At 48.3% G+C, this 26,164-nt stretch overlaps 1 protein-coding gene, 1 long non-coding RNA gene and 2 other non-coding genes across 20 annotated transcripts in view; 2 read left to right on the top strand and 2 right to left on the bottom strand.

Moving 5' to 3' along the window:
- Smarcc2 (SWI/SNF related BAF chromatin remodeling complex subunit C2) overlaps window positions 1–21,132 on the bottom strand; it is a 28,113-nt gene extending 6,981 nt beyond the window's left edge. For 2 of the 17 annotated variants that reach the window (XM_087559047.1, XM_087559053.1), the window contains exons 1-20: window positions 20,997–21,132; window positions 19,038–19,157; window positions 17,410–17,495; window positions 16,684–16,765; window positions 16,504–16,596; window positions 15,278–15,347; window positions 14,987–15,056; window positions 12,667–12,742; window positions 12,392–12,523; window positions 12,177–12,292; window positions 11,778–11,902; window positions 8,334–8,393; window positions 8,165–8,202; window positions 7,821–7,951; window positions 7,622–7,693; window positions 2,106–2,219; window positions 1,586–1,739; window positions 829–921; window positions 428–544; window positions 279–341 (exon numbers count right to left, since the gene is read on the bottom strand). In XM_087559047.1, the coding sequence (XP_087415173.1) occupies window positions 279–341; window positions 428–544; window positions 829–921; window positions 1,586–1,739; window positions 2,106–2,219; window positions 7,622–7,693; window positions 7,821–7,951; window positions 8,165–8,202; window positions 8,334–8,393; window positions 11,778–11,902; window positions 12,177–12,292; window positions 12,392–12,523; window positions 12,667–12,742; window positions 14,987–15,056; window positions 15,278–15,347; window positions 16,504–16,596; window positions 16,684–16,765; window positions 17,410–17,495; window positions 19,038–19,157; window positions 20,997–21,107 (1,923 nt within the window). In that variant the 5' untranslated portion in view covers window positions 21,108–21,132. 17 annotated transcript variants of the gene reach the window in all.
- Window positions 3,765–7,615, top strand: LOC148004419 (uncharacterized). Its single transcript, XR_015625018.1, has 2 exons — window positions 3,765–5,067; window positions 5,387–7,615. It is a non-coding gene; the product is annotated as an uncharacterized LOC148004419 (long non-coding RNA).
- A 757-nt stretch (window positions 21,133–21,889) lies between the features above and the next one.
- Window positions 21,890–21,971, top strand: Trnas-cga1 (transfer RNA serine (anticodon CGA) 1). The gene has a single exon. It is a non-coding gene; the product is annotated as a tRNA-Ser (tRNA).
- A 660-nt stretch (window positions 21,972–22,631) lies between these two features.
- Window positions 22,632–22,759, bottom strand: LOC120093962 (small nucleolar RNA SNORA55). Its single transcript, XR_015626238.1, has one exon. It is a non-coding gene; the product is annotated as a small nucleolar RNA SNORA55 (small nucleolar RNA).
- Window positions 22,760–26,164: the final 3,405 nt, after the last annotated feature.

Here is a 26,164-nt window from a genome sequence, read left to right as displayed (position 1 = left end):
TCTGGTATTTCTGTACTCTGCTGGATCCAGGGGGTGGGGGTGGGGGGTCTCCAAGTAGCACAAAGAAAGGATATGGAATTACAGACAGGCCTAAATCCCTGACCTGGAGCTATTCCTGGGGCAGCTATGACAGGCACCAAGAAGGGGAGACTGAGGCAAGCTCATGTTCCACTCAGTGCCAAACTATGAGTGCTCCCAACTAAGTGCTCCCCACTGCCATGGCAGCTGGGTCCCAGCCCCTGCGTCCTTACAGCATTCCCCTTGCTTTCCCCAATTACCTCCAAGAGCAGCAATGTCTCCTGCTCTGTCCATTCCCGAGTGGCACTAGCTGCAGCTTTGCTCTGTGGGGAAGCAGAGTAAGTCAGCACAGAGGAGTCTAAGCTGTGTGAGAGAAAGCTATCAACCCCAGGTTGGCTGCACCCTGTACCTTGGAGGGGATGTTCTTCTTGGTGTACATGTCTGTGCGCAGCCCAAAGTTCTGCATGTCTGCTGGCTTCTCCTTGCCCTTATCAGGGAAGTTCAGCATCTGCTGGGAAGCAGAGCCCTGCTATTTGTGGAAGGAAAAAAAGGAGGTGAATGCAAGTGGTCACAGGGAGCCAGAGTCAGGAGAGAGAGAGAGAGAGAGAGAGAGAGAGAGAGAGAGAGAGAGACAGAGAGAGAGAGAGAGAGAGACAGACAGACAGACAGACAGACAGACAGACAGAGCCCTGGGCGGGACTTCCTCCCTTACTGCGGCAGCTCCTCTGCTCTCTTGCCTCTTCTTCCCGGGCAGGGGCCCCCCAGTGAAGGGGCAAATAACCAGCCCAGCTGGGTCTGCGCCCCACCTACCAGCTCTGGCTTGCCCTTAGCCGCCTCTGGCACCAGGTCATCCAGCTCTTTGCCCTTCCGCCCAGCCTTGGTATCAGCATCAACCTGGCGGCCCTGGGGGACAGAGCTTGGCGTCATGGAAGCTGGGTAGGAAATGGTCAGGCCAAGGCCTTGGAGGCCTGAATTCAGGCCAAATGCTGGATGGCCCATGAGCTCTGGGAACACTCATGCCACTGCTCCATGCTGCTCCATGATTAATTAGACATGGAGTTGGCATGAGAGACCTTTGTGGCCACATGTGTCTCTACAGACTTCTCCTAGGAGCTGGACAATGGATCCTAGTTCTGGATTAGTCGGCATCTTTGTGTAAGCCACATCTTATCATCTTAAACAATGTACGAGATGGAAATGGAGAAAATGAAGGTGATAATAAGTATGAGGAAAAGTGGAAACACAGGAAACGTGACGGAGTATAAAAATCCCATACAAGTTATCGTAAGCCATTTCTCTGTCGGCCCCTCTCCTACACTAGCCTGCCTGTTCCCAGAGGACAAGGAGCAACTTCTCTCCTTCAGCAACTGCTTACAGCAGGGCCGAGAGAGCACTGAGCACGTGTGCTGACGCCTGTGGCCCTCTCCACCTCATAGTAAAGATGTCCTACAACTCTGCTAAATCACTGCCCTAAAAACATAAAAAATGAAAAACAAACAGGAAAAGAAAAGTCCAAAGGAGCCCATTCCATCCCATCCAGCCTTGTCCCCAGCACCCCTCGCCCTACCTGTGGGGGCTTTGGCTGAAGAGGAACAAGCCCTGATGGTGTGTCCGCCAAGACATGGAAGTGAGAGGTTGGTGGAGGCCCCATTGGGGTTGGTCGACTCTCAGCGTCTACCTGGTAGTTAATAAGACCCCACTGTTCCAGGAAGGCGTGGACCCTGTAAGAGAAAGGGAGGCTAGGTCAAATGGGAAAACCGAAAAGGAGGAACCCACCCCCATGGTCAACTCATCACCTGAGTAGCAGTGGTCCCCAAGTACACACTGCGGCCTGGAGTCTCCCCATGGCCCCACCTAGTAACCATGTCTTCCCAGATAGCTAGTAAAGCCCATCCAGCTGTCCTTCAGTGGAGGCCCAGCCTTCGCCCCGCTTTACAGCACGTTTCCACTCTCTACCTGTTCTCACTGGCTTTCCCTAACGGTGTTGCTCTTGCTGATTCCCTACCTTCTTTGAAAGTATCTGGAGCTCTGCCAAGACATACAGGCAGCCATCCTCTCAACTCTTTCTCCTCAGCAGCGAGACCCACCTCATAATAGCGCAGACATCACCCGCCAAGTTCCGCCGACAGGCAGTGGATGTTAGATACTCCTGGGGGTTCAGCCGGTAAGTGTCAATCATGAAGTTCCGATATGCCAGGTAGCTTAGAAGAGTAAGAAAGACAAGAGGAAGAAAATTAATGTTGGAGGCCCAAGGAGAGGAACAATAGTACAAGTGCTGATGACCCAACATATGCTAACTGTATAGCATCACATGCTTCTCACTGGGCGCTGAGGGTGGCCCGTGGTTAAGAGCACTTGCTGTTCCTGCAGAGGACCCACGAGTTCAGTTCTCAGCACCCTCATGGTGGCCCGTAACCATCCATGACTTCAGCTATGGGGAATCAGATGCTTTCTGAATTCCAGGGGCAGGCACCAGGCACACATGCTACATACACAAAAGTGCGAGCCAAACACTGAAGACACAAAATAAAATTTTTTTTTCTTTTCTTTTTTTCGTAGCTGGGGACCGAACCCAGGGCCTTGCGCTTGCTAGGCAAACGCTCTACCACTGAGCTAAATCCCCAACCCCACAAAATAAAATTGTACTCAGGACTCTCACCCTCTGAAGTGCTGAGACTGCAGGATGTATCATCCTGCTCAGTACCCAGTTCTTTTGCGGGGCACGGCGGGAGGAGCCCTTGTTTCCCAACTCAGAAATCCAAGTCCTTACCAATGTAACAATCTGCCTGGTGCCAGAGAAGAAACTGAAACACTGCTGTTTTAATATGCGTATGGGTGTTTTGCCTGCACGTATGTCTGTGTACTGCAAGCATGCCTGGTACCCAAGGATGCAAAATGGGGTTGTTGCATCCCTGGAATTGGAGACAGTTGTGAGTCACCATTAAGTGCTGAGAATCAAACCTGGGTCCTCTGCAAAAGCAGCTAGTGTCCTTGACCACTGAGTCATCTCTCCAGCACTTAAGGGCTGCTTTTGTTTTGGTTCTTAAAATTGTGATTTATGATTTTTTTAACTTATCATTTTGAGATAGGTTCTTGTGTAGCACAGGCTGGACTTCAACTTGGTCTACAGCACAATTCCACATCCCAGAGGTTGGAGTTATTATATATACCACCATCCTGGCTTTTTTTGTTTTGTTTTGTTTGTTTTTTTTTCTTTTTTTCTTTTTTCTTTTTCTTTTTTTTCGGAGCTGGGAACCGAACCCAGAGCCTTGCGCTTGCTAGGCAAGCGCTCTACCACTGAGCTAAATCCCCAACCCCACCATCCTGGCTTTTAACTATTGTTGTAAAAGTTATTTATTTGAGTCGAGGTCTTACACAGCCCAAGTGGGCTGTAAATCTGCTGGACAGTCAAGGATAGTCCTGACCCTCCTGCTCTGCCCTCAAGTGCTAAGATCACAAACATGTAACACCTTTTTTAAAGTTAGTTTTTATATGTTTATATGTTTCATTAATTTATTTACATTTATTTATTCTGTGCATGTAGGCATTCACAATCTACAGCACACATGCAGAGGTAAAATGATAACTTTCAGGAATTGGTTCTCCTTCCAGCATGTGGGATCTAAGAACCAAACTCAGGAGGTCAGACTTAGAGTCCTTACTGCTAAGTTATCCTATGAACACTCTCCTTTCTCCCTCCCTCCCTCCCTCCCTCCCTCCCTCCCTCCCTCCCTCCCTCCCTCCCTCCCCCTCTCTCTCTCATACCATGACACGCATGTGGACTTGCCCACTCAGGATTGGCAGCCCCTTTCTTGCCTTTTTTGATTTTTTAAAAAAAATTAATCAATCGTGTGTGTGTGTGTGTGTGTGTGTGTGTGTGTGTGTGTGTATGTGTGTGTGTGTGTGTGTGTGTGTGTGTGTGTGTGTGTTGTGTGTGCTCACTCCAAGGCAAGTGTGTGGAGGTCAGAAGACTATGGAAGTCTCTTCTCTCCTTCCATCATATGGGTTCCAGGGATCAAATGCAGTTCATCAGCCTCGGTGGCAAGCTCCCTTACTCACTGAGCTATCTCACAGACCCATTATTTCCTTTAAAAAAAACAAAAACAAAAACAAAAACAAAAAACGAAAGGGGGGCTGGAGAAATGGCTCAATGGTTAAGAGCACTGGCTGCTCTTCTAGGGGTCCTGAGTTCAATTCCCAGCAACCACATGGTGGCTCACAACCACTTGTTTTTTTGTTTTTTGTTTTTCTTTTTTTCTTTTTCTTTTCTTTTTTTCGGAGCTGGGGACCGAACCCAGGGCCTTGCGCTTGGCTCACAACCACTTGTAATGGGATCTGAGGCCCTCTTCTGGTGTCTGAAGACAGCTATAGTGTACTCACATATATAAAATAAATAAATCTTTAAAAAAAGAAAGAAAAGAGAAAAAATGTTTTATTTGGGGGCCTAGAGACACGGCTCAGTGGTAATGAGCACTTGTTCCTGCAGAGGAGCCTCGAACTCCAGTGGAGGGATAGGACATCCTCTTTTGACTTCCAAAGGCACCAGGTATACACATGTGCACAGACATACATGTAGGAACTCTAAAATATTTTTAAGTGTTAGTTATGTGTATGGGTGTGTGCACTTGCATGCAGATGCTCATTAAGGGAAACCTGGAGCTGAGGTATAAATAATCAAATGCTACTTAGGACAGGTGCTGGGAAATGAACTCGGGTCCTCCACAAGAACAGCACACACTCTTAACCATGGAGTATCTGTCTACACACAGCCGCCCTGGCTGCCCTGGGACTCACTATACAGACAGGCTGGCTTTGAACTGTCTGCCTCTGCCTCCCCAGTGCTGGGATTAAAGGCATGCACCTCATGCCTACTTTTTTGTTTGTTTTCTTGAGACAGTATTTTACTTTGTAGTTCAGGCTAATCTGGAACTTGCTTTATAACCCAGACTGGCTTACGACTTGTGATCTTGACTCAGCCTCCCCAGTGCTGGGATTACAGATGTAATTTATAGTTTAAAGTTAGAAAGATCTAGTTGGGGATTTAGCTCAGTGGTAGAGCACTTGCCTAGCAAGCGCAAGGCCCTGGGTTCGGTCCTCAGCTCCGGAAAAAACAAAACAAAACAAAAAAAAAAAAAAACAAAAAAACAAATAAAGTTAGAAAGATCTAAATTCAAATGCCAGTCTTATCATGATGATGTCATACTGTTTGAAATTTAGAAGTCCTTATGTGTCAAACAGGATGTCTTTTTTTTTTTTTTTTTTTTGGTTCTTTTTTTCGGAGCTGGGGACCGAACCCAGGGCCTTGCGCTTCCTAGGCAAGCGCTCTACCACTGAGCTAAATCCCCAACCCCCAAACAGGATGTCTTAGAGAAGTAGGTACCTGGCACTGTAGGAGCCTGAAAGAAGCCAGCACCTGTGTGAGACCCCACTCATAAGGCCAGCTCCAACAGATCCCACACCCTCTCCTGGCCTCTGTGGGCATGGCACTCACATGTACACACCCACAAACATACAGTAATTTTAAAAATAAGATGAATCTTAATATTTGAAAACTAATGAAATTATGAAGTCTAACATGTGAGAATTCGTCCACACTAAAGGACCCAGATTCTGGCTTTACTACTTAGTTGCTGTATGATCTAATTCAAGTGACTTAAGCCATCTGCTCCTCCTACCAGGATCCTATGCTGTAAACTAGAGATGACAATATTTATTAGCCTCAATTAGACTGATTGCCAGTGCACGGTGGAGACTCAGTGCTAGGGACGACAAGTTCTTTGGCAGTTACCATTCACTAGTCCTGACAGCATAGCACAGAGTCATGTTGCCTGGCAATGCCTTTTCCTTCCTGTCATAAACCTGGCTTGCCTCAGAGGAAGAGACCAACAGCAGGCTATGGAGAAAGAAACAAGCTGAGAAGAGATGGTCCGCAGAGGGAGGCTGAACAGCAGGTAGAGAAATCATGCCAGCTCCCACCTCAACTACCTTGTCATGACTCGCCCTACCACAGATTTCTACACACAACCCAAGCCAAGAAAACTGACAGAAACAGCTTTAAAGCAACTCCTTCTTGTTTGATATAGGATCTTACTCTGTAGCCCAAGCTGGCCTTGAACTCGCAATCCATCCTCAGCTTTCCAGGGCTAGAACTACAAGCTGGCATTTGCCAAGTATCTTCAAAGAGTCAGAGAGATGAATAAGAAGTCTGCTGAGGTTCATGGTGGGAGGGTACTAGAAGAGCGTGTGTGTCTGCCTGACACGTGGAGAATGCAGATATCAGAGTCCATCAACACCGACCTAAGCCCGAGCCCTGTAGTTTATCATTCATTTCCAAGCCCAGGCCTCACGGTATAGCCCTGGCTCACTGCCCTCCATGCTGATGAGACTCAGACTCAGAGCTCTGCCTGCCTCTGCCTCCAGCATGCAGAGGTACAAAGACAAGACACTGTGCACATTATCAGGCAAGTGTTCTACTGCAGAGCCACTGCCTTCCAGCCTTAACCCTGGACATACGAGCTACTCTCTCACAGTGGATGCTCCCATCTCATAATTCCCTCAGTTTCTTCTTCTTTTTCAGAAAGTCTAGCTAGGAAGCCCAGGGTGGCCTTGAACTTGAGTTCTTATAGCAGCTTCCCAAGGACTATGGTCATTTGCCACCAGGCGTGGTTTTATCTTGCTTTTGTTTGTTTGTTTTGCTTGTTTTGCTTTGGTTTGGGTTTTGGTGTTTCAAGACAGAATTTCTCTGTGCATCCCTGGGTCTCCTGGAACTCGCTCTGTAGTCCAGGCTGCCCTTGAACTCAAGAGCTCTGCCTGCCTCTGCCTCCTGAGTGCTGGGATTCAAGGTGTGCACCACCACCCCGACATACCTTGTTTGTCAACCTACTCATCGCTGACATTTTAACTAAAGTTGTCTCATACGCTAGGCTGTGTGAATTTCAGGTAACATAGCAAGTAGGGAGTGAAAGTCTCTGCATGCGTTAAAGGCTTGAAGCAATGGGAACAGTAGGGGGGACTTGTTCTGTACAGAAGAGATGTAATGCTCTGCTGCACCGTCCTCAGGCGTGCCTGTCTAATGGTCCACCATGTCCTCATGATGATGTAATGCTCTACCATGTCCTTGTGGTGATGTAATGGTCCACCATGTCCTCGTGATGATGTAATGCTCTACCATGTCCTCGTGATGATGTAATGCTCTACCATGTCCTCGTGGTGATGTAATGGTCCACCATGTCCTCGTGATGATGTAATGCTCTGCTGCACCATCCTCAGGTGTGCCTGTCTAATGATCTACCATGTCCTCTTGAGCCTAACAGAGAGCCTAGCGGAAGGCAGACTGCTGAGTCTGGAAGGTAAAGGCAGAAAGGACACCAAAAGAAAATCATAGGGGCTGGAGAGATGGCTCGGTGGTTAAGAGCACTGACTGCTCTTCCAGAGGTCCTGAGTTCAATTCCCAGCAACCACATGGTGGCTCACAACCATCTGTAATGAGATCTGATGCCCTCTTCTGGTGTGTCTGAAGACAGCTACAGTGTACTTATATATAATAAATGAATAAATCTTAAAAAAAAGATTAAGAAAAGAAAATCATAAACTGAAATCTTACATCTCTGGAGTCTTGGACTTGTTCTTGCCGTTGAAGAACTCAGGAAGAGCCCTCCGCTCAATGGCATGGACACTGCAGGATAAATCACAATGGTTCACAAGGCCCCAGGGGTGGGTAGTTAGCAGCTCTTGGCTGTGGGGCAACAGGAGAAACAGCCCACTGATCAGCAAGGGGAGGAGGAGGGTGCGTAGGGTAGCACCTGTTGTAGTCAAACCAGGCAGCATAGCTGGGGACGATGATGTGGTGTGTCTGCTCTGTCACGTTGTCCTCGTGCAGGTCCGCGCTCTTGGTCTGCTCCCCTTTGTTGCCGGTGCTGTTCTCGTCCTCATCCTAGAAGTATGGAGGCTGCTGGATACTCAGCATTCCCATCCCCTAGCAACCCTCAGCTCCTCCGGTAGCCAGGAACAGGATGCCACCGAAGCGGGGAGGGAGATGAGGATGGGCACCTAGGCCGGGGGTGGGGAGGCTGGGCAGAAGGAGAGGTGGAGCCCTGTAAACACATCACAGAGACACACAGAGACAGCCTGTCTAAACCAGCTGCACCTTGCCCGTGGTCTCCATGCTTTCGTCGTCCTGTTCATCTGGAAAGGGAAGAAGCCGAGTGTCAGGCAGGAAGGAGCACAGGGTCAGCAAAGGCAGAGGGCTGGGGGAAGGTAGGCTGAGCGCTCCATGCCTCAGGCACTGCCTGCTAAGGTCTCCCTCCCTGTCTCACCCAGGTCAGTCATGGTGCCGCCTTTGACTGGTGCTGACTCGGAGTCCTTTTTAGTGTTGACTGTCGGGAGAAAAAGCCACTGCATTAGACATGTTGGCCAAAATCAAGCTCTCACTTCTCAGCTGTTAATAGTTTCACATATCTTGCTTTCTCAAAAAAACTTTCAAACATGTTTTCTATTTTACTGCCTTATGCAACCAATGGCTTCCTTTAGCTTTCTCATCTGTGTGTGCAGTTCCATGACTCCCCAGCCTCAGCATCCTAAGGGCCATTCTTTTCTGGCTGCTCTGTCCCCTATCTGTTTCCCTGTACAGTCTTCTAATTGAAGGATGAGCTCATACCAGGTAAGTAGTCAGATACCAGCCCTTGGTTACTCCTGGCAACTGAACCCAGGCCTCACGCACATACGTCTAAGTGTCTACCAGAGTCACAGTCCCAGCACCAAGCCTTCTTTTGGGGCTTGGGGGTCTCATGTGTTCCAGGCCTCTTAACTTACGAAGAGCGGCCTGGCTCTCTGCACCTGCTCCTGAGAGCTGCTGAGCTTACAGGTGAGTACCCCACCAAGCCAGGCTCCCAGCACTTTCTTCTGGTCTTCCCTTCCTAAACTCTTTATTTTGGTTTTGCCTTTTTCAAACAGTCTCAAGCTAGAGAGAAGGTTGAGAGGTTAAAAGCACTGGCTGTTCTTCCAGAGGTCCTGAGTTCAATTCACAGCAACCATATGGTGGCTCACAACCATCTGTAAGTGTAGTTTCATGGAATCCAATGCTAACAAATCTTACAGGCAGATAAACATCATTTTACATGAAATACATCCATAACTAAAATTTATTTACTTTTTTTTTTTTTTTTTTTTTGGAGCTGGTGACCGAACCCAGGGCCTTGCGCTTGCTAGGCAAGTGCTCTACCACTGAGCTGAATGCCCACCCCCTTATTTACTTCTTTACTTAGTATCTTTTAAGAAGAAGAGACACAGACTGAAGCAGCCAGCCTGCCGAGGGCCGGGCCAGCAGTCAGACGGCAGGTGTGAGGCAGCACACTTGGCTTTCCTTCTTATTGTGAGTTATGCTACCGGCCTCAGGAGTCATTCTGAAGCCCAGGCAGATTCTGTACTATTTACATCCTCCTGCCTCAGTCATGCAATCACTGAGATTATAGCCTATACTATGACACCAGGCCTACTTAAATGAGTAGATCTTAATTAATAATATTGTTGTTTTGTGTTTTCTTGAGACAAAGTCTCACTATGTAGCAATCAACAGCTGTCTTGAAACTCACTATGTAGACCAGGCTGGCCTTACATTCACAGAGATTCACCTGCCTCTGCTTTCTGGGTACTGGGATTAAAGGTGTTTACCACCATTTCCAGTCAGATCTTAATTAATTAATTGTTGAATACAAGGTCTCTGTATGGAACCTGGCTGTCCTGGAACTTGTGATGTAGACCAGACTAGCCTCTAATAGCTTACAGAGTTCTTCCTGCCTCTGCCTTCTAAGTGCTGGGATTTAAAATCATGTGTCACCATGTCTAGCCTAAATATTTAAAGAAGATTTAAAACTGTCTGAAAGGCTGGGGGACAGAATGCAGGACTCTACACCTGCTAGGCAGTGTTCACTGTAAGCTGCACCCCTAGCCTAATTTTCAATGCTGTAAAGCAGAGGAGACTTTTCTCCCTTAATTTCATACACAATGCTCAGGAGAAAACAGCTTCCCAACCCCACTCACATACATCTCTTGATATGTGAGGCTGGCGGACAGGGGACAGACTACAAACCAGTACTGTAGTGCAGTCCCCTCAAGAGCACTCCTCATACTGGACAGACTCACAGTCAGCAAACAGTGCCTGCCGTCCAGAGGAGATTCTGAGCCTAAAAGAGGGGACCAGATCCAGGTCCTCTGGAGCTAGAGGGCTCTCTGGGGACAGCAAGCACTCTGATTGCTCAGCCACCTCTCCAGACTCCCAGCTCTGTTTAAAATGTCGTCTTAACATTTTTACAGTTTCATTTTCTTTTCCTTTTTTTTTCTTTCTTTTTTGATTCAGGGTTTCTCTGTGCAGTCCTGGTTGTTCTGGGATTTGCTATGTAGACAGGGTGGCCCTGAACTCAGATCTGCCTGCCTCTGCCCACCAAGTGCTGGGTTAAAAGGTGTGTGCTACCACCGTGGTAGATTTTTATTTTTTGATTTTTTTTGAGTTATTTCTCTGTGTGTGAGTGTTTGTCAGAATGTATGCTTGTACACCATCTGCATGCAGTGCCTGCAGAAGCCAAAAGAGGGTGCTGGGTGCAAGGGTCCTGGAATTAGGCGGTTGTGAACCACTGTGTGGAACTGGAAAGCAAACCTGAAAAAGCAGCCATTGCTCCTAACCACTGAGCCAGCAGTCTAGTCCCCACCCCACTCCCTTTTTTAATCATAATGTTTGCATTTTTTAAAGATTTATTTATTTATTTTATGTACATGACTACACTGTAGCTGTCCTCAGACTCACCAGAAGAGGCCATCAGATCCCATGATAGATGGTTGTGAGCCACCATGTGGTTGCTGGGAACTGAACTCAGGGCCTCTGGAAGAGCAATCAGTGCTCTTTTTTTTTTTTTTTTTTTTTTTTCGGAGCTGGGGACCGAACCCAGGGCCTTGCGCTTGCTAGGCAAGTGCTCTACCAGCAATCAGTGCTCTTAACCATTGAGCCATCCCTCCAGCCCTTGCATGTTTTAAAATGGTCCTAAAGTGAGGTTTTGGCAGTATAATTTACATAATTTGTCTTGAAATATATTTTATTGATGAGAAGTATAATCAAACACCTATCAGGGTGGAGATGTAGCTCAGTCAGTAAAGTATTTTTTGCAGAGGACTGAAGTTCTGATCAATCCTCAGAACCCATGTAAGAAGCCAGGCACAGTGGCCCAGACTGGCCCAAACTGGTAATCCCAATGCTGGGGAAGCAGGGAAGAAGAGACCCCTCAGGGCTCCTGGCCAGCCAGACTAGCCTAACCTTCAAGTCCCAGGTCTCAGAACACAAGGCAGAGGGTTGGCACGATGGCACAGTGCATACAAGTACTCGCTGCCAATCCCTGGAACCCACATAGTGGAAGGAGAAACCAACTCCCACAAGTTGTCCATGACCTCCACATGTACACTGTGGCGAGCACACACACACACACACACACACACACACATACACACCAATATACAACTAAATGTTAAAAACACAAGGTAGAGGCTGGCCAACACATACAAATACGTACAAAAACAGATTTGGAGGTTGGGGTACAGCATTTGCTAGTACACAGGAGTTCCTAGGTTCAATTCTCAGCACAGAAAGACAAAGTTGGTGGACAACTGTAGGTCCATAGGAGACATGGATATAAAGCAAGAGTCCTTTGAGGGGCTGGGCACAGCAGGAATGGGAGAGGGTAGGGACTGGCCTGGGAGCTCGGCCTGGCTCATACCTGTTTTGGGGAGTGTCACCTCTTCCACATTTGGGACTGGAGAGGGCTCATCCATGTCTTTTGTCAGGTCTTCTTGCTCCTCCTCTCTGTGCCCTCGCTTTGACTTGGTGTAAGGTGTGGAGGGTCTGGGAAGGGAAAGAGTTATCCTTGGAAATTAGAGGCATTTATAAGAAGGAAAAAGAGAAAACAGTATATGCAGAGTAAAGGGGGTAGTGCAGAAGACTTTCTGTTGGGTGACTAAGCTTTCTTTCAGTTTACTGATAACCAGGACTAAAACCATCAAGCAGGTACATGAGGGTCCCCTCACCCTCCTCTCAGACAACCAGCCAGGGGCCAGTGACTTCAAAAACCATTGTCTTTCCTTGGACAGCATGTGTGGGCACAGGAGAGGTAGCATACCCTTTCTTAGCATTTTTCTTCTTAGCTTCTGGGGTTGGCGAAGGAGAGGGAGAGCGTTTCCTCTTCTTATAGTTCCCCCCCTTCTTGTCCCGTCTGTCTGCATCCGGGCTGTTTACCTGCACAACGGGGAGTGGGATGAACGACAGTTGGCCCTTCAGTTCCCAGTGAGGCATGTCTCAGGTGTAAGCTCAGGCTTCTGACAAGAAGGAGCTCACCTCATCTGTCAGCGTCTTGGCTGAGATCTTCTTTCTGCGGGAGACTGGGCTTTTGTCGTCACTAACTTCATAGTCTTCCTCATTCATCCACTCATTGAACGTGTCAGTGTCGAGGATCCACTTTGCATGGACCTGAAGCACAGGACAGACAGCCCACATCAGAGTTACTAGAAGCCACATTTCTGTCTAGAAACTCTTACACAGAGTCCCTGCTCCCCCAACACAGAGGTCTGGTCCTGGGTGTTCTAGCAGTGGAGGGTACCAGGAAAGCTCACCTTCCTAGGTTTCTCAGGAGTGGGAGCGTCCTCCACAGATGCTTCAATTTCACTGGCTGGGATCCACGTGTCATAGCTGCCAGAAGAGATTCAGCAGGAGGTGGGGACGGAGGTGAAATGCAGGAACAAAGCGCAGCCTTGCATGCCTCTCAGTGCAGACATGGGCCCTGGTCTTTCTCCTACTAGCAGCCTCCACCACTGACTCACATACCCAGCCTTGCCTTTCCATTTACAAAAAACATTCAACTGTTCATCTGTCCAATTAAATCAGGATTCTTTTTGCCACAAGGCAATGAGAGCATATCATAAAATATTTCAAGCTGGTAGATGTGGTGACTTATGTCTACAATCTCTACATTCAGGAGGTTGGGAAAATTGATGCAAGTTCAAGGCTAGCCTCAACTATAGAGAGAATTTAAGGCTGGCCTGGTCAGTGTAGTGGGAGCTTGTCTCATAATAAAAGTGTAAAAGAGGGGTAGAGGTGGCTCAGTGGTAGAGTGCTTGGCGAGCTCAGACAGGCTCTTGAACCCATGAAACTATCCAGGCTTGGTGACGTACGACTGTGACCCCAGCACTCTCAAGGCTGAAGCAGGGTCTTGTGTCCGACTGAAGCAGCCTCACAGACAGTGAGACCATCTTAAAAACCAAACTAGCAAACCACTCAACCAACAAATCAAATACAGGAGGACAAAAAGGCTTTCCAAAAAGTATGAAAACAATCTAGCATAGACTATGGGAAGCTGAAGCAGGATCCCTTAAGTCTAAGGTCAGAGTGTGTCACGCGGTGAGACCTGGGCATCGGGGTAAGCTATAACCAACCATGCATTCAAAAGTAATTACAACTACATTACACTTAACACTTATTTCCCTCCCTGAAAGCCATGCTATGTCTCACAAAGAGCTTATAGATCCTAGGTTCCTGTTTCTACCTTCTGGGGAGCTGGGGCTAGAGCTGAAGCTGGACCTGTAGGTGTGAACCTCCTTTTCTCACTTAAATTTGCCTATAAAGTAACTGTATTCTGTCACTTTAAAGGTTGCATAATAACCCAGGCTAATTGTATACATTTGTGGAAACATTTTCCTACTACTATACTGTTTTTTTTTTTTTGTTTTGTTTTTTGCTTTTTTTTTTGTTCTTTTTTTCGGAGCTGGGGACCGAACCCAGGGCCTTGCGCTTCCTAGGCAAGCGCTCTACCACTGAGCTAAATCCCCAACCACTACTATACTGTTTTAACTTTTGTTTTAAGATACAACTTCACATAGCTTAGGCTGGCCCTAACACACACACACACACACACACACACACACACACACACACACCCCACACGAAAAAGAAGGCCAGGTGTGGAAGAGCAATCCTCTAATCTCAGCATTCAGGAGGAAGAACCTGGTGCATCTTTGTGAGTTTAAAGTCAGTTTGGTCTATAGACCAAGTCAGGCTAGCCACAGATCTACATGAGACCCTGTCTTAAGTATGTATGTATGTATGTATGTATGTGTGTATACATGCATGCATGTATGCATGCATTGCATGCATAATAAAGAGGAACATGAAACTGAACTGGAGAATGACCAGTCCGTGGGCATAAGGACCTGTATTCTGCTCCCAGAACCTACATAAAGTTGCTGGGCATGGGCTGAGATGTCTCAGCAGTTACGAGCGACTGCTGCTCTGGCAGAGCCTGGGGTCAGTTCCCAGCACCTACGTCATGACTCACAATTACCTGTAACGCTTGTTCAAGAGGATCTGTAGGCACCCTCTTCTGACCTCTGCAGACACCAGGCCCTTATGCGGTACTACATATACATACATGTGGGCACTCACACATAAACTAACAAAAAAAGCAACCAAGAAACAAACTAACAACGCTGGGCTCTGCTTGCAGCTCCAGGGCTTCAGGCGCCCCAATTCTCTATGGCCATCCAATCTAGCTTAATGGGTGAGTACCAGGCTAATGAGAGATGCTGTCCTAAACAAAGTGTACAGCATTCCTAAGGGGGGTGAGTTTGAGGTTATCCTCTTGTCTCTGCGAGAGCATGCATACACACACACACACACACACACACACACACACACACACACACACACACACACACACACACAAAGCCAGTGGGGCGGCTCATCCCAGCACTCAGGAGGCTCAGGTACAAGGATGGCTGCAAGTTTGATGCCGGCACAATCTACATAGCAAGTTCTTTACTAGCCTGGATTACATGACAAAACTCTATATACAAGAAAAACCAAACAAGTAAACAACTGACTCGGACCTCCTTGCCTTGCCACACAGACCTGTGTCTGCGCCTGAGAACCTGGCCTCACCTGTCAGGATAGTAGCCCCAGTGGAGGAGAACTTGTTTATCCCTCTTCATGACTGGCCGTACCCATTCCTCTGAGGAGAGATAGAAGAGAGAGATACGCTGAAGGGAAAGCGACTAGACAGGGCTCTAACTCAGCACCCTCCTGATGCTCTGGAGACATAGTAACAGGAACTCTGGGCTGCAAGCTTGTAGCCACAGGTGTTATACAGGGGTGAGTAGTCTTAGGGGGTAACCCTCCTGTAAGTGACAGCCAAAGCCATCCCAGCAGAGGCCACCAAGACCCAAGTCTCACCTTCCTCTAAGTTCCCTGGGGCAGGATACACAACATGGGAGGCATTGCTCTTGTCCTCAGAAATGGTTCCCTAGGAGTACAGGGAAAAGCAGTAAACTTACTTACTTCTGAATTACTCTCCAGTTAAGAAAAACTATTAAACTGTAATAACCACAGATCGGCCTCTCAAATTGCACCTTTCCTGAAGTGGCATTAAGGTTAGTTTGTATTTTCCTGCAACACCACTTAAGTGGCAAAGAAACAGTATTAATGTTAGCTCGGGAGAACAGCTGACTGACGAGTGTCCTGTGGCTAACCCTCTGCACCGATACACTACATGCTGGAGATGTGTGTGTAGTGTACTGCCTGTGTGTGGATGCTCCTTCCTTTCTTACTCTCTACGGTTGCCTACTTCAGACACCTCTGACAGAGAACCAGGAGCCTGACATTTCAGCTGGGGGGAGGGGGAGCTGGTTAACGAGCCCTTAGGATCTACTGTCCCTACCTCCCTGGCACAGATATGTATGAGCCATACACCCACGTTTTCCATGTGTTCTGGGGGTTCAGACTCTGGTCTTCATGCTTGCACAACAAGCACTTACTTTACTCCCTGATCCATCCCACCTATGGGAGATTCAAAATGGGCTATGAGTACCTTTCCACACTATCTGATTATTTAAAAGGAGCTCCACAGAGCAGAGATTTTACTGAGGTTCTTTTAACAGTATCATTCAATCCTCAAGGCAGACCCCCAACACACTACATAACCAAGGGTGACGTTTTTTTCCCTCGGAGCTGAGGACCGAACCCAGGGCCTTACACTTGCTAGGCAAACACTCTCTACCACTGAGCTAAATCCCCAACCCCTCTGACTTGGAACTCTTGATCCTTCTGTTTCTACTTTCCAAGGTAGGGTAGACCACTACACCTGATCCAAAGTTGGATTTGTCTGAAATCAGGTATCACTACTTTAGTGGGAGATGCTCTCTATCCCTCAGGCCAAAGCAGGGTGAAGGAGCAGGAATAAACCCATTAAACCTGGGGAGAGCAAACAGGACAATGGATGCTCAAAGACCTAATCTTGCTCTAACCAGAAAGGCCACAGCACAGTAGAAACACCTTACTTCAAGCTGCTTCCTAACAGAAAACACCATCAGTCACTAAAACAGTGCTAACAGTGGTAACAATGTGTAAAACAGTCACCTACTCCAGAAACCTCTGAGTTACTCACCCTGCCTCCCACTCACCTGGTGTCTTTTAACAATGTCTTTTAATTTCCCTAGCAGTTTGGGCTCAATTTCTGGGCACAGGAAAATGTTAGGTCGAGACAGGCAATTGTTCTGTGAAGAGGAGAGTAGAGGAGATGAGGAAGAGCTATTTTGTATTCTTACTGAGGGGAGGGAACCAGGAATGGGCTTGAGTATTACCTGTACCAAGGACTTCTCAATGGTCATAAACATTTCCACGTTGCGGTCCATACGTGATGGATTCTGGAAATCGTACCGCCGCCTTGTAACGGGACAATAATCTAGTAAGTGATGGTTTATGTCTGGGGGAAAAGGTAAGGAAAGGCACAGGACCTTTGGTTTCTTCTGAGTTTATGCTTATGTGTAAATGTCTTCGCCTGCTTGTGTGTCTGTGCACCATGTGCATGCAGTGCCTGTGGAGGCCAGAAAAGGTCATGGGATTCTCTGGGAGCAGGGTCCCGGAAGGTTGTAAGCAGCCATGTGGCTGCTGGGAATGAGACTGAGTCCTTTGGAAGAGCAGACAGTGTTCTTAACCACTGGACCATCTGTCCAGCCCCAAAGGCAACTTCCCAACAGGGGAGATTAGGAGGCAATCTTTGTAACGAAATTCACACAAATCACAGGGAACCCAGGTGTTCTGGTCTCAAATACATGAGTTACTCTATGCTTAATCCAAAAGGACAAAGACTGAGGTGACAACCTAAGAATCCCCCTTTGGGAAGAATTCACCCCCGATTCACTCATGCTTGGAGATTATTTTGGCCATGACATCGGTTCTTCTGATCTATCCAAATAAGAGAGACATAGAATTTCTACACGTGCTCTTTCACTTCAGAAGGGGCCCAGGAAATAATGGAAAATTTTCTCCTAACTAAACAGAAAGGGCAGAGAGAGAAGGCATCTCACCATCCCTGGTCACTCTTGAATTTGTAGGCAGCTGCAAGAATATGGCACAGGGATCCTCCTGCTTTGAAATCTAGGAAACATTTGATCTACAAAATTGAGACAGGGAAGAAGTATGTGAAAGTTACATTGTATACACAGACACACAGACACACACACACCCACACCCACACACACACAAAGACTAAAGGCAAGTTTATGCAAATTTAAATCCCACTGCCTCCTTTCAAGGAATTACATTTACTTACCTATTTAGAGTCTCTCTGTGTATGTATATGTGTATATATGTATGAATGTATGTGTATGTATGCATGTATGTGTATGTATGCATGTATGTGTATTCTATGTATGTGTGTATGTATATGTATGTGCATGTGTGTTTATGTATATGTATGTTATATGTGTATATATGTTTATGTATATTATGTGTTCTATGCATGTGCATGTTATGTGTGTATGTATGTGTGTGCATGTATGCTATGTGTATGTTATGTGTGCATGTATGCTATGTATATGTATGTTATATGTGTATGCATGTATGTATGTATGAGTATATATGTATGTGTGGGTATGTGTATGTACAGTATGTGTGTATGTATATATGTATTTTATGTATATGTGGGTATATATGTATGCATGTGTTGGCATGTGTATGTATGTTTTGTGTGTGTGTTTGTGTGTGTGTGTGTGTGTGTGTGTGTGTGTGTGTGTGTGTGAACTAACGGACATCACAGGGTGTCAGTTCTCTCCTTCTACCATATAAGTAGTTCTAGGTACTTTATCCACTGGGCCACCCCTTTGTGATACTGAACATAGAATTCAGGGTCTCTCACAGGTTAAACAAGTGCTCTACTAGGAATATACCTCCAGTACCCCTTTTCTTAAAGTTGAAGACAGGGTGCTGCTACGTTTCCTAGACTGGCTTGAATTTGTGATCTTCCTGAACCAGGCTTCTAAGTAGTGGGTATGCCATGTGTGTGTCATCATATCTGACCTCAAAACCTCATATTTTTTTTTAACTTTTTAAGATTTATTTTACAAGTGTGAGTACTTTTCCTGCATGTGCATCTCATGAGGGGCCATGAAGGTCAGAGGCATTGGATCCCCTGGAACTGATTGTGGATGTTTGTGAGATGCCATGTGGGTGCTAGGAAGTGAACCCAGGGCCTCTGTAAGTGGTCTTAACCACTGGGCTATCTCTTCAGCCCCCAACTTCATACCCCTTTAAGCATGACCATGAGAGAGACACTGGAGGACTAAACCTGACATTCCCAGATTACTTGTTGCAGACTTTTTCTAAAACAAGAGGAATGATCAACTGGGAGCTAAGTCAAGTTATAATGCTCTGATCATTGATGGAGACAGTTAAAAAAAAAAAAAGAAAAGAAAAATCTCCCAAATTTTGAAATTTGAGAAAAACAGTGGGTTCCGTCTTGTTTTTGTTTTGTTTTGTAGCATAGTACTACACACACTGTCTTTGAATTGCTATATAGATCAGGCTGGCCTCCAACTTTTAATGCTCTGGCCTCAAAGTCCCTAATTCTGGATTACAGGCATGTAGGGAAAAAAAATTAAAGAACAAACAAACCCTCTTCCCAATTTGGGGGACCTGTCCCCTCCCTGGAACTCACCGGCAGTTTAGTAAGCGGTGCGTTGCTGACATGTTTGCCAAAAACCTCTTCCTGAAACTGGAGCAACTGCACCACCAGGCTAGACAGAGACTTGTTGGTTGGTGGTTCTGCTTGTATGTACTGGGGAAGGAGGGAAGGGAAGAGAAACAGATTCCTGATAAACTGTCTACCACCTCCTCGTCTTTCCCATGAGTTCTCCGGAGCACCTGGAACAGACAGAATTGTTCCTTTCCCCTCCACATGTCTATATAAAAAGGGCTTCGGGAGGGACTGGGTTCTATTGCCACCAGCCCAGATTGCAGGGACTGGGGACTGGCAGCAAAGGAAGCTTTACCCTCTTCCTTGGTTGTACCCTGACATTGGAGTGGCAGGACGCCGCTCTGTCAGTACCTCATCTCCAACCAACTGTAAAAAATTCGAAGGTTGATGGAGTTCAAGAGGAACAAAAATCCCTTTGAGGCTCTAAGTGAGGCAACAATGTATTTCTTGGGGGAACAGGATAAAAGACTAGGCTTCTGTCCACAATGGTGTGCTAAGAGAGCAAGAGGGTGAGGCGGGACAAGCTCACTTATCAAATAAGCCTGGGCATTTTGCTTCTACTGAAGCTCTAGCAAGGATCTCGGAGCACTCACCCAGCTTGATAATAAGTAGCAAGACAACAGCTATCTATCCTTACCCAGAAACACTTCCATACCGTGCCACCTGGAATCCTACCTTTCTGTTTTGTTCACTGAGCCAGCCAGGAAGTTACTTTCTCTTTACCTTTTGACCCTTATTTCCTCTACTCTAATCAGAGTCAGCACCTCTCCGTGGGAGGTGTAAAGAGATCAGAGAATGGAGAAGTAAGTGACAAAGAGTTTAAGCCCATGAAAGCCAAGGCAGGTCGCAGCTGTCAATGCCCTCGGGGCTTCACACTAAGACCCTAGGCTGATCTCCCTTTAAAAGGTCAAAGGCAGAAGACTGAGAACCAGAGCCTCAGGCTGAGGGTACACACAAGTCACAGCCCCAACAGCTGTTTGTCAAGAGTCTGACACCCACAGAGACCCCCTAATGGTTTCAGGGCCAAACGCAAACCGGGATTAGTGGGGCTTTCTGAAGCTGTCCGCTGTATTCTGACAAGCTGGCTGCAAAGCCGGGGTAGTAAGAGTTGGGGGCTGTAAAACAAAGCTAGAAAAAAGAACCATTAGCTGGGGGTAGTGAGGAAACAGGCCATATCGAAGGTTCAAAATAGAAAAAAAGCCCAGACGCCATGAAGACACAAGAATAAAAATTGGTTTAAATTTTTAAAAAAGGACAGGTAGGGCTTCTTGAACCCTTTTGTTCCCCATCTTTATTTCCAGTTACGGGGTGGGGGTGGGGACTAGCGATATGAAGCTTATCCTAGCCTCTGAACCTCAAATCCAAAGCGATGCCAGGCTGGCTCGCAGAGCGACTTCATTGTGAAAGGAGGGTTGGAGGGGCTGCTGCCCTGGACTCCCATGCCCTGTCCTCTGAGAGCTTTGCAGCCTTTTAGGAGGAGGCGAGGGTAACTCTGGGAGACAGGTGATTCCCCAGGTAGAGACGCTTTCAACGGCCTGCTCCGCGCCTGTCTACCCTCCTGCTCTGCCATCTGTCTCCGGACGTACACAAAGCACTGGGGAGGCCTGGGCCGCGCCGGTGTCTGGCTCGGCGGGGGGCTCCCGCGGGCCCCGCGGCTCGCACACCGGAGCGGAAGAGGCGCGCGGCGACACCGGTCAGCCAGGAGGGCGAGGGCTGCGGGGCCCGGGCCGCCGCCCCAAGCCGCGGGCTGCACCAGGGCAGAGAGCACGACGGGGGCGGGGTGGGGGAGGGGCGCGGGCGGGCAGGCGGCGCGGGGAGGCCTCGGGGAGGGGCGCGGCGGCCGCAGGGTGGGCCGGCCTGGGGAGCGGCGGCCCGGGGCCCTTTGTCCCGGCCGGCCCCCGCGCGGCGCTGCCCGCGTACCTTCTTGTAGTTCTTGCCGAGCCAGAGCCGCACGTTGTCGAACTGGGTCACGGTGTCCGCGGCCTCGTAGTACTTCACGTTGGGGCCGCCGTCCTTCTTCCGCACCGCCATCTTCTCAGGCTCGGGCCCCGCCGCCGCCCGCCCCGCTCAACTCAGCTCCCGCCTCCTCCTCCGCCCGCCTCCCGCCACCTCCCGCCGCCACGACCGCCGCCTCCCGCCGCCTGGGCCCCGACCAGCGGAGCGCCCCCTGCCGGCGGCCCGGCGCGGCGGCGGGCGGACCCGAGCTCGCTCGGCGGGCACCCGGGCAGCGGCGGCGGGAGGCGGGCGGACCCGAGCGCGCTCGGCGGGCACCCGGGCAGCGGCGGCGGGAGGCGGGCGGACCCGAACGCGCTCGGCGGGCACCCCCCGCAGCGGCGGCTGTCCCACAGCGGAGCCCTCCCCGACTGGGTGGCGCCGCGGGAGTGGGCTTACTGTTCCACCCCACGGGGAAGTCAGGAACCCCGCCCCGTAACCCCGAGGGGCCCCCAGCACGCAGGTTCCTGTGGAACTCTTTCGCTCCAATAAGTTCCTTCCAACCATTCCTGTTTCAATACACGAGTGTCCCTGACGCTCCGTGCCCCGGTGCACCCAGCACCCCTGATGCCACCCGGGAGTTAGGTGAGGGGTGTCCTCCCTCTTATCTTCGGTTCTCACCAATCGCCTCCGATTTAGGAGTCGGCTACCGAACCCGGATTCCCCGAGCCAGTCTCGAATGTTATGGTGCGAAAGTACGACGGAGGGAGCTGCTCCGGGTATGCACCTCCGTGCCGGGACCCTGCGCCGATCCACTCGCGCCCGCCGCAGTCGCCGTGCGGACCCTTTCTGTAAGCGCGCGGCCAACCATAGTTTTGGGAGTCACGGTGGCCGAGTGGTTAAGGCGTTGGACTCGAAATCCAATGGGGTTTCCCCGCACAGGTTCGAATCCTGTTCGTGACGGTAGCTCTTCATTTTTTCCTCCCCCTCAACCACTGGTTGAGTGGTTGAATTCGGAAGTAAAAAGGCTGCACCAATTCCTTGGGTTAGATTGGGGTAACATACAAACCGAATTGGGCACCGCTGTACTCGCTGCTAGAATGCCAGGCACTTTTAGAATTCTATAACATTTCGTGGGATAATAAAGAGTTGTTTTGTTTGGGAAATCTGGGTGCTGTGCATCTATAGTCAGACCTAGAATTTCTAAACAGGGCATCTTTGGAGAATGTGACCAAAAGTGAAACCTTGATGTCTAGTGACTGGAGACCCGAGAAGCAAGTGTTCTCTCATTTGGGTTTTTCTTTTTGAATGTTACACAGGACCTCATGTATCCAGGCTGCCCTTGAACTTGCAGCTAAGAATGACTTTGAATTTCTCACCTTCCTGCCTCTGCCTTTCAAGTACTAGAGTTACTGGTACCAGGTTCCGTGCTGCTCAGGACTGATGCTAGGGGTTCGAGCATATGCTAGGCAAGCATTCTGTTGAGCTACATGCCCTAACCCTCATCTGCATTTTCCTGAGATTAACCTCGGGTATCACAGGCCTAGGAGGAGGCCTAGTTGAGGATTTGATAGGTACCAGATGCTGGTTAAAATCTTTTTTTTTTTTCTTTTCCTTTTCAAGGAGCGTAGCAGAGTTGTAGAGACAGGCCCCAGAACAGATGGAAACGACCCGTCTGAATTTCCTCTTCTCTACTGTAGCACCGTCTGTCCCCAGAGCTGGTTAAAATCTTAACCAGGCTAGGAAGCTTCATTCTCAGGCTCACTTTCCTGAGCGTCCCCGCTTCCCTCTGTGTAGCCACCACAGTCCACGCCTTTGCACCTTACGCTAGTCCTCACCCTTCTGCGACTGTTTTCAGTGAGCCTCACGCACCGAGTCTGCTTGCTTGTCTGCTTTTAGAGACAGTTTCACTGTAGCCCAGGGTGGCCTGCACAGTCCATGGCAGTCCTTCTGCTTCTGTCCCCTAAGTGCTGAGATTACGTGGATGAGCCACCACACCCACTTTGCAAGGAATCTCTTCTCCCATAAAAAATAAATTCTACTTATTCTGCCTTCTACATATGTTTTTTTAAAAGATTTATTTATTTCATGTGTATGAGTACACTGTAGCTGTCTTCAGACTCACCAGAAGAGGGCATCAGACCCCATTACAGATGGTTGTGAGACACCATGTGGTTGCTGGGAACCGAACTCAGGAAGAGGTCCTGAGCAGTCAGTGCTCTTAACCGCTGAGCCATCTCTCCAGTCCCCCTACATATGTTTTAAGTCATACCCTGTGCTACGTGATTTAAAATGGATGAGTATATAGTGGACCCACCACTTGTCAGAGACAGTCTTTATTTGGAAAACTGTAGTAGGCTGGGTCAGGTGGTACCTGCCTTTAATCCCAGCACTCAGGAGAGAGAGGTGGGTGGGTCTCTGAGAACGCAAGGCCAGCCTCTTTACTCACAGTGCTTCCAGACGGCCAGGGCTACAAAGTGAGACCCAGTCTGCCTGTGAGGACTACAGGAATTTGTATATGTTTGGATGTACTGAGGCAGCCGTACAACCACACACCCTAAGCCCTTCAGTGGCTATGTGTGTAGACGGCCTGAGTCCTCTCTTAGCCGGTTTTTATAACATTCCACCTCTTGGTTATCTGACCTTGCCTGAGATGTTCCATGGTTGACACGCTCTCTCTCCATGTTGGAGTCTCCTCTGGCTGGATGTGATGTCCCACATTTACAACCCCTGCACGTGGGAAACCGAGGCAGGAGGATTGCTGTGTAACTCAGTTGCTGGAGTACTAGTGCATATGAAGCCTTAGGTTCAATCCCTAGAACTGGGATTCTGATGGGTGCCCATCTGTAATCCCAGCACTCGAGAGATGGAAGCTGGAAGGTCAGAAATTCAAAGTCTTTCTGCTGCCATGTAGCAAGTTTTAGGCCATCATGTGCTACATGAAACTCTGTCTTAAAAAAAAAAGAATTCTGGTCACCTGTTGCCCATCTCATCCACCCTAACCTTACAGGAAGTCACTGTTTACACAGACAAGCCACTCGAATCTTTTACCTTGCCATGGGAGTGCACAGGTGAGGTTGTGTGTGTGTTGGTGTGGGTTTTGTTTGTTTGTTTTTGTTGTTGTTTTGTTTGGTTTGTCATCTTTCCAACAAAGCTTTAAACACAATTGTGATCAAAGATTTGACAGTAACTAACGGCAGAACCAAGAGTTGACCAGCAGAGGGCAGTCAACAACTATGTTATGAAGGAAAGAAGCGCACCCTTTCATCCCCGTCCCCAACACACACACACACACACACACACACACACACACACACACACACACACACACACACACACACACACACACACACACACACAATAGGGTGGAGGGGGGAGAGAGAGAAAACAAAATGGAGGTTGCAAGCTTGAGTTCCTGAAGATCATCCATCCGTTCTCTCTTAGATGCTCATTCAGAATGTTTACTTCGCATCCAGTAGATACTTGCATGCTGGCACGTCATTGGGATCCCAAGAAGGACAAGGCTGAGGCAGGAGGATCAGGAATTAGGGGTCAACTTGGCCTACATTCAAAGCCAGTCTGGGCTGTAATGAGACCCTGTTTCAAAATCAATTTTAAAAGAATTAATATATCCACCACCACCACCACCACCACCACCACCTCCTCCTCCATCGTTATTTTGTCTCTCTAGGCTTCCTCTCAGTCCTTCCTTTCCCACTCTGTGTTCCACATCAGCAGAGGGCATCTGCTCCTGTGTCCTCTGTGTCGCATGAACTGTTGTCCCCGTTCCTGTTCCACTCAGACTTTTTGGTTCTGGTATTTGGCCTTGCTCCTCCTCCCTGATCCTGCTCATTCCTCTGTAATCTATTACTTTGTCTTGGTTAGGGTTACTATTGCCGTGATGAAACACCATGATCAAAAGCAAATTGGGGAGGAAAAGGTTTATTCTGCTTACACTTCCACATTGAGGTCCATGGAAGGAAGTCAAGAACTCACGCAGGGCAGGAACCTGGAGGCAGGAGCTGATGCAGAGGCCATGGAGGGATGCTGCTTACTGGCTTGCTCAGCCTGCTTTCTTACAGAACACTGGCTTGCTCACCGGCCCAGATATGGCCCAACCCAAAATTGACTGAGCCCTTCCCATCCATCACTAATTAAGAAAATGCCCCACGAGGTTACCTACAGCCTGACCTCATGGAGGCATTGTTTTAAATTACAGTTTCCTCCTCTCAGATGACTCTAGCCTGTGTTGAACTGACATAAAATTAGTCGGCACAACCTTGAAATTTTCCTATTCCATAGAGTCAGCATTTCATGAATTCAGGACAAAGACACACACACACACACACACACACACACACACACACACACACACACCTTCACTCGACAATCCCTAGTCACTTTTATTGTTTTAGACAGGGTTTTTGTTTCTTTGTTTTCTGAGACAGAATTTCTCTGTGTAGCTCTGGCTGCCCTAGAACTTATTCTGTAGATAAGGCTAGACAGACAGATTGGAACTTATTAGGTATTGCAGGCTGGTATAGAAATGGCTATGCAACCCAGGCTAGTCAAACCCGTCTTTCCTTGGCCTCTTCAGTGTTTTAATTATAGGCAAGCTCCAGCATTCTTGGATATTTTGTACTTTCTTCCTTTTTTTTTTTTTTTTTTGGTTCTTTTTTTCGGAGCTGGGGACCGAACCCAGGGCCTTGCGCTTCCTAGGTAAGCGCTCTACCACTGAGCTAAATCCCCAGCCCCTATTTTGTACTTTCACGACAGGGCTTCTCTATGTACCCCTGGCTGTCTATCCTGTAACCTTGGCTGTCCTAGTGAAAGACCACCGGGGTGGGGAAGACCCCCACTCAAATCTCGAGACAACGCAACCCCCAAGAACTCACGAGAAACCGATCTTGATGTAATAAACAAGAGGTGTATTTGAGGAACCAGAGCTCTGGGAACGACACGTATCTCACACAGGAGATAGAGGAGTCGACCCCAAGCCCAATTAGGGGAAGGGATTTATAGGGAAAATTACACAGGTAGTTGGCAACAGTCTCACAAAGCAATTTCATTGGTTTGTAACTTGGGCTCAGTTCAACTCTAGGCCACCCTCCTTCTGGGGCAAGCTGACCCTAATTCTCATTTTTCTCAGGACTGTT

This window comes from Rattus norvegicus, chromosome 7 (genome assembly GCF_021556685.1).
Source record: "Rattus norvegicus strain SHRSP/BbbUtx chromosome 7, alternate assembly SHRSP_T2T, whole genome shotgun sequence".
In the NCBI taxonomy this organism is placed as follows: Eukaryota; Metazoa; Chordata; class Mammalia; order Rodentia; family Muridae; genus Rattus; species Rattus norvegicus.
Note: the sequence above shows the minus strand (reverse complement) of the source record. Positions and strands in the feature narration are given on the sequence as shown.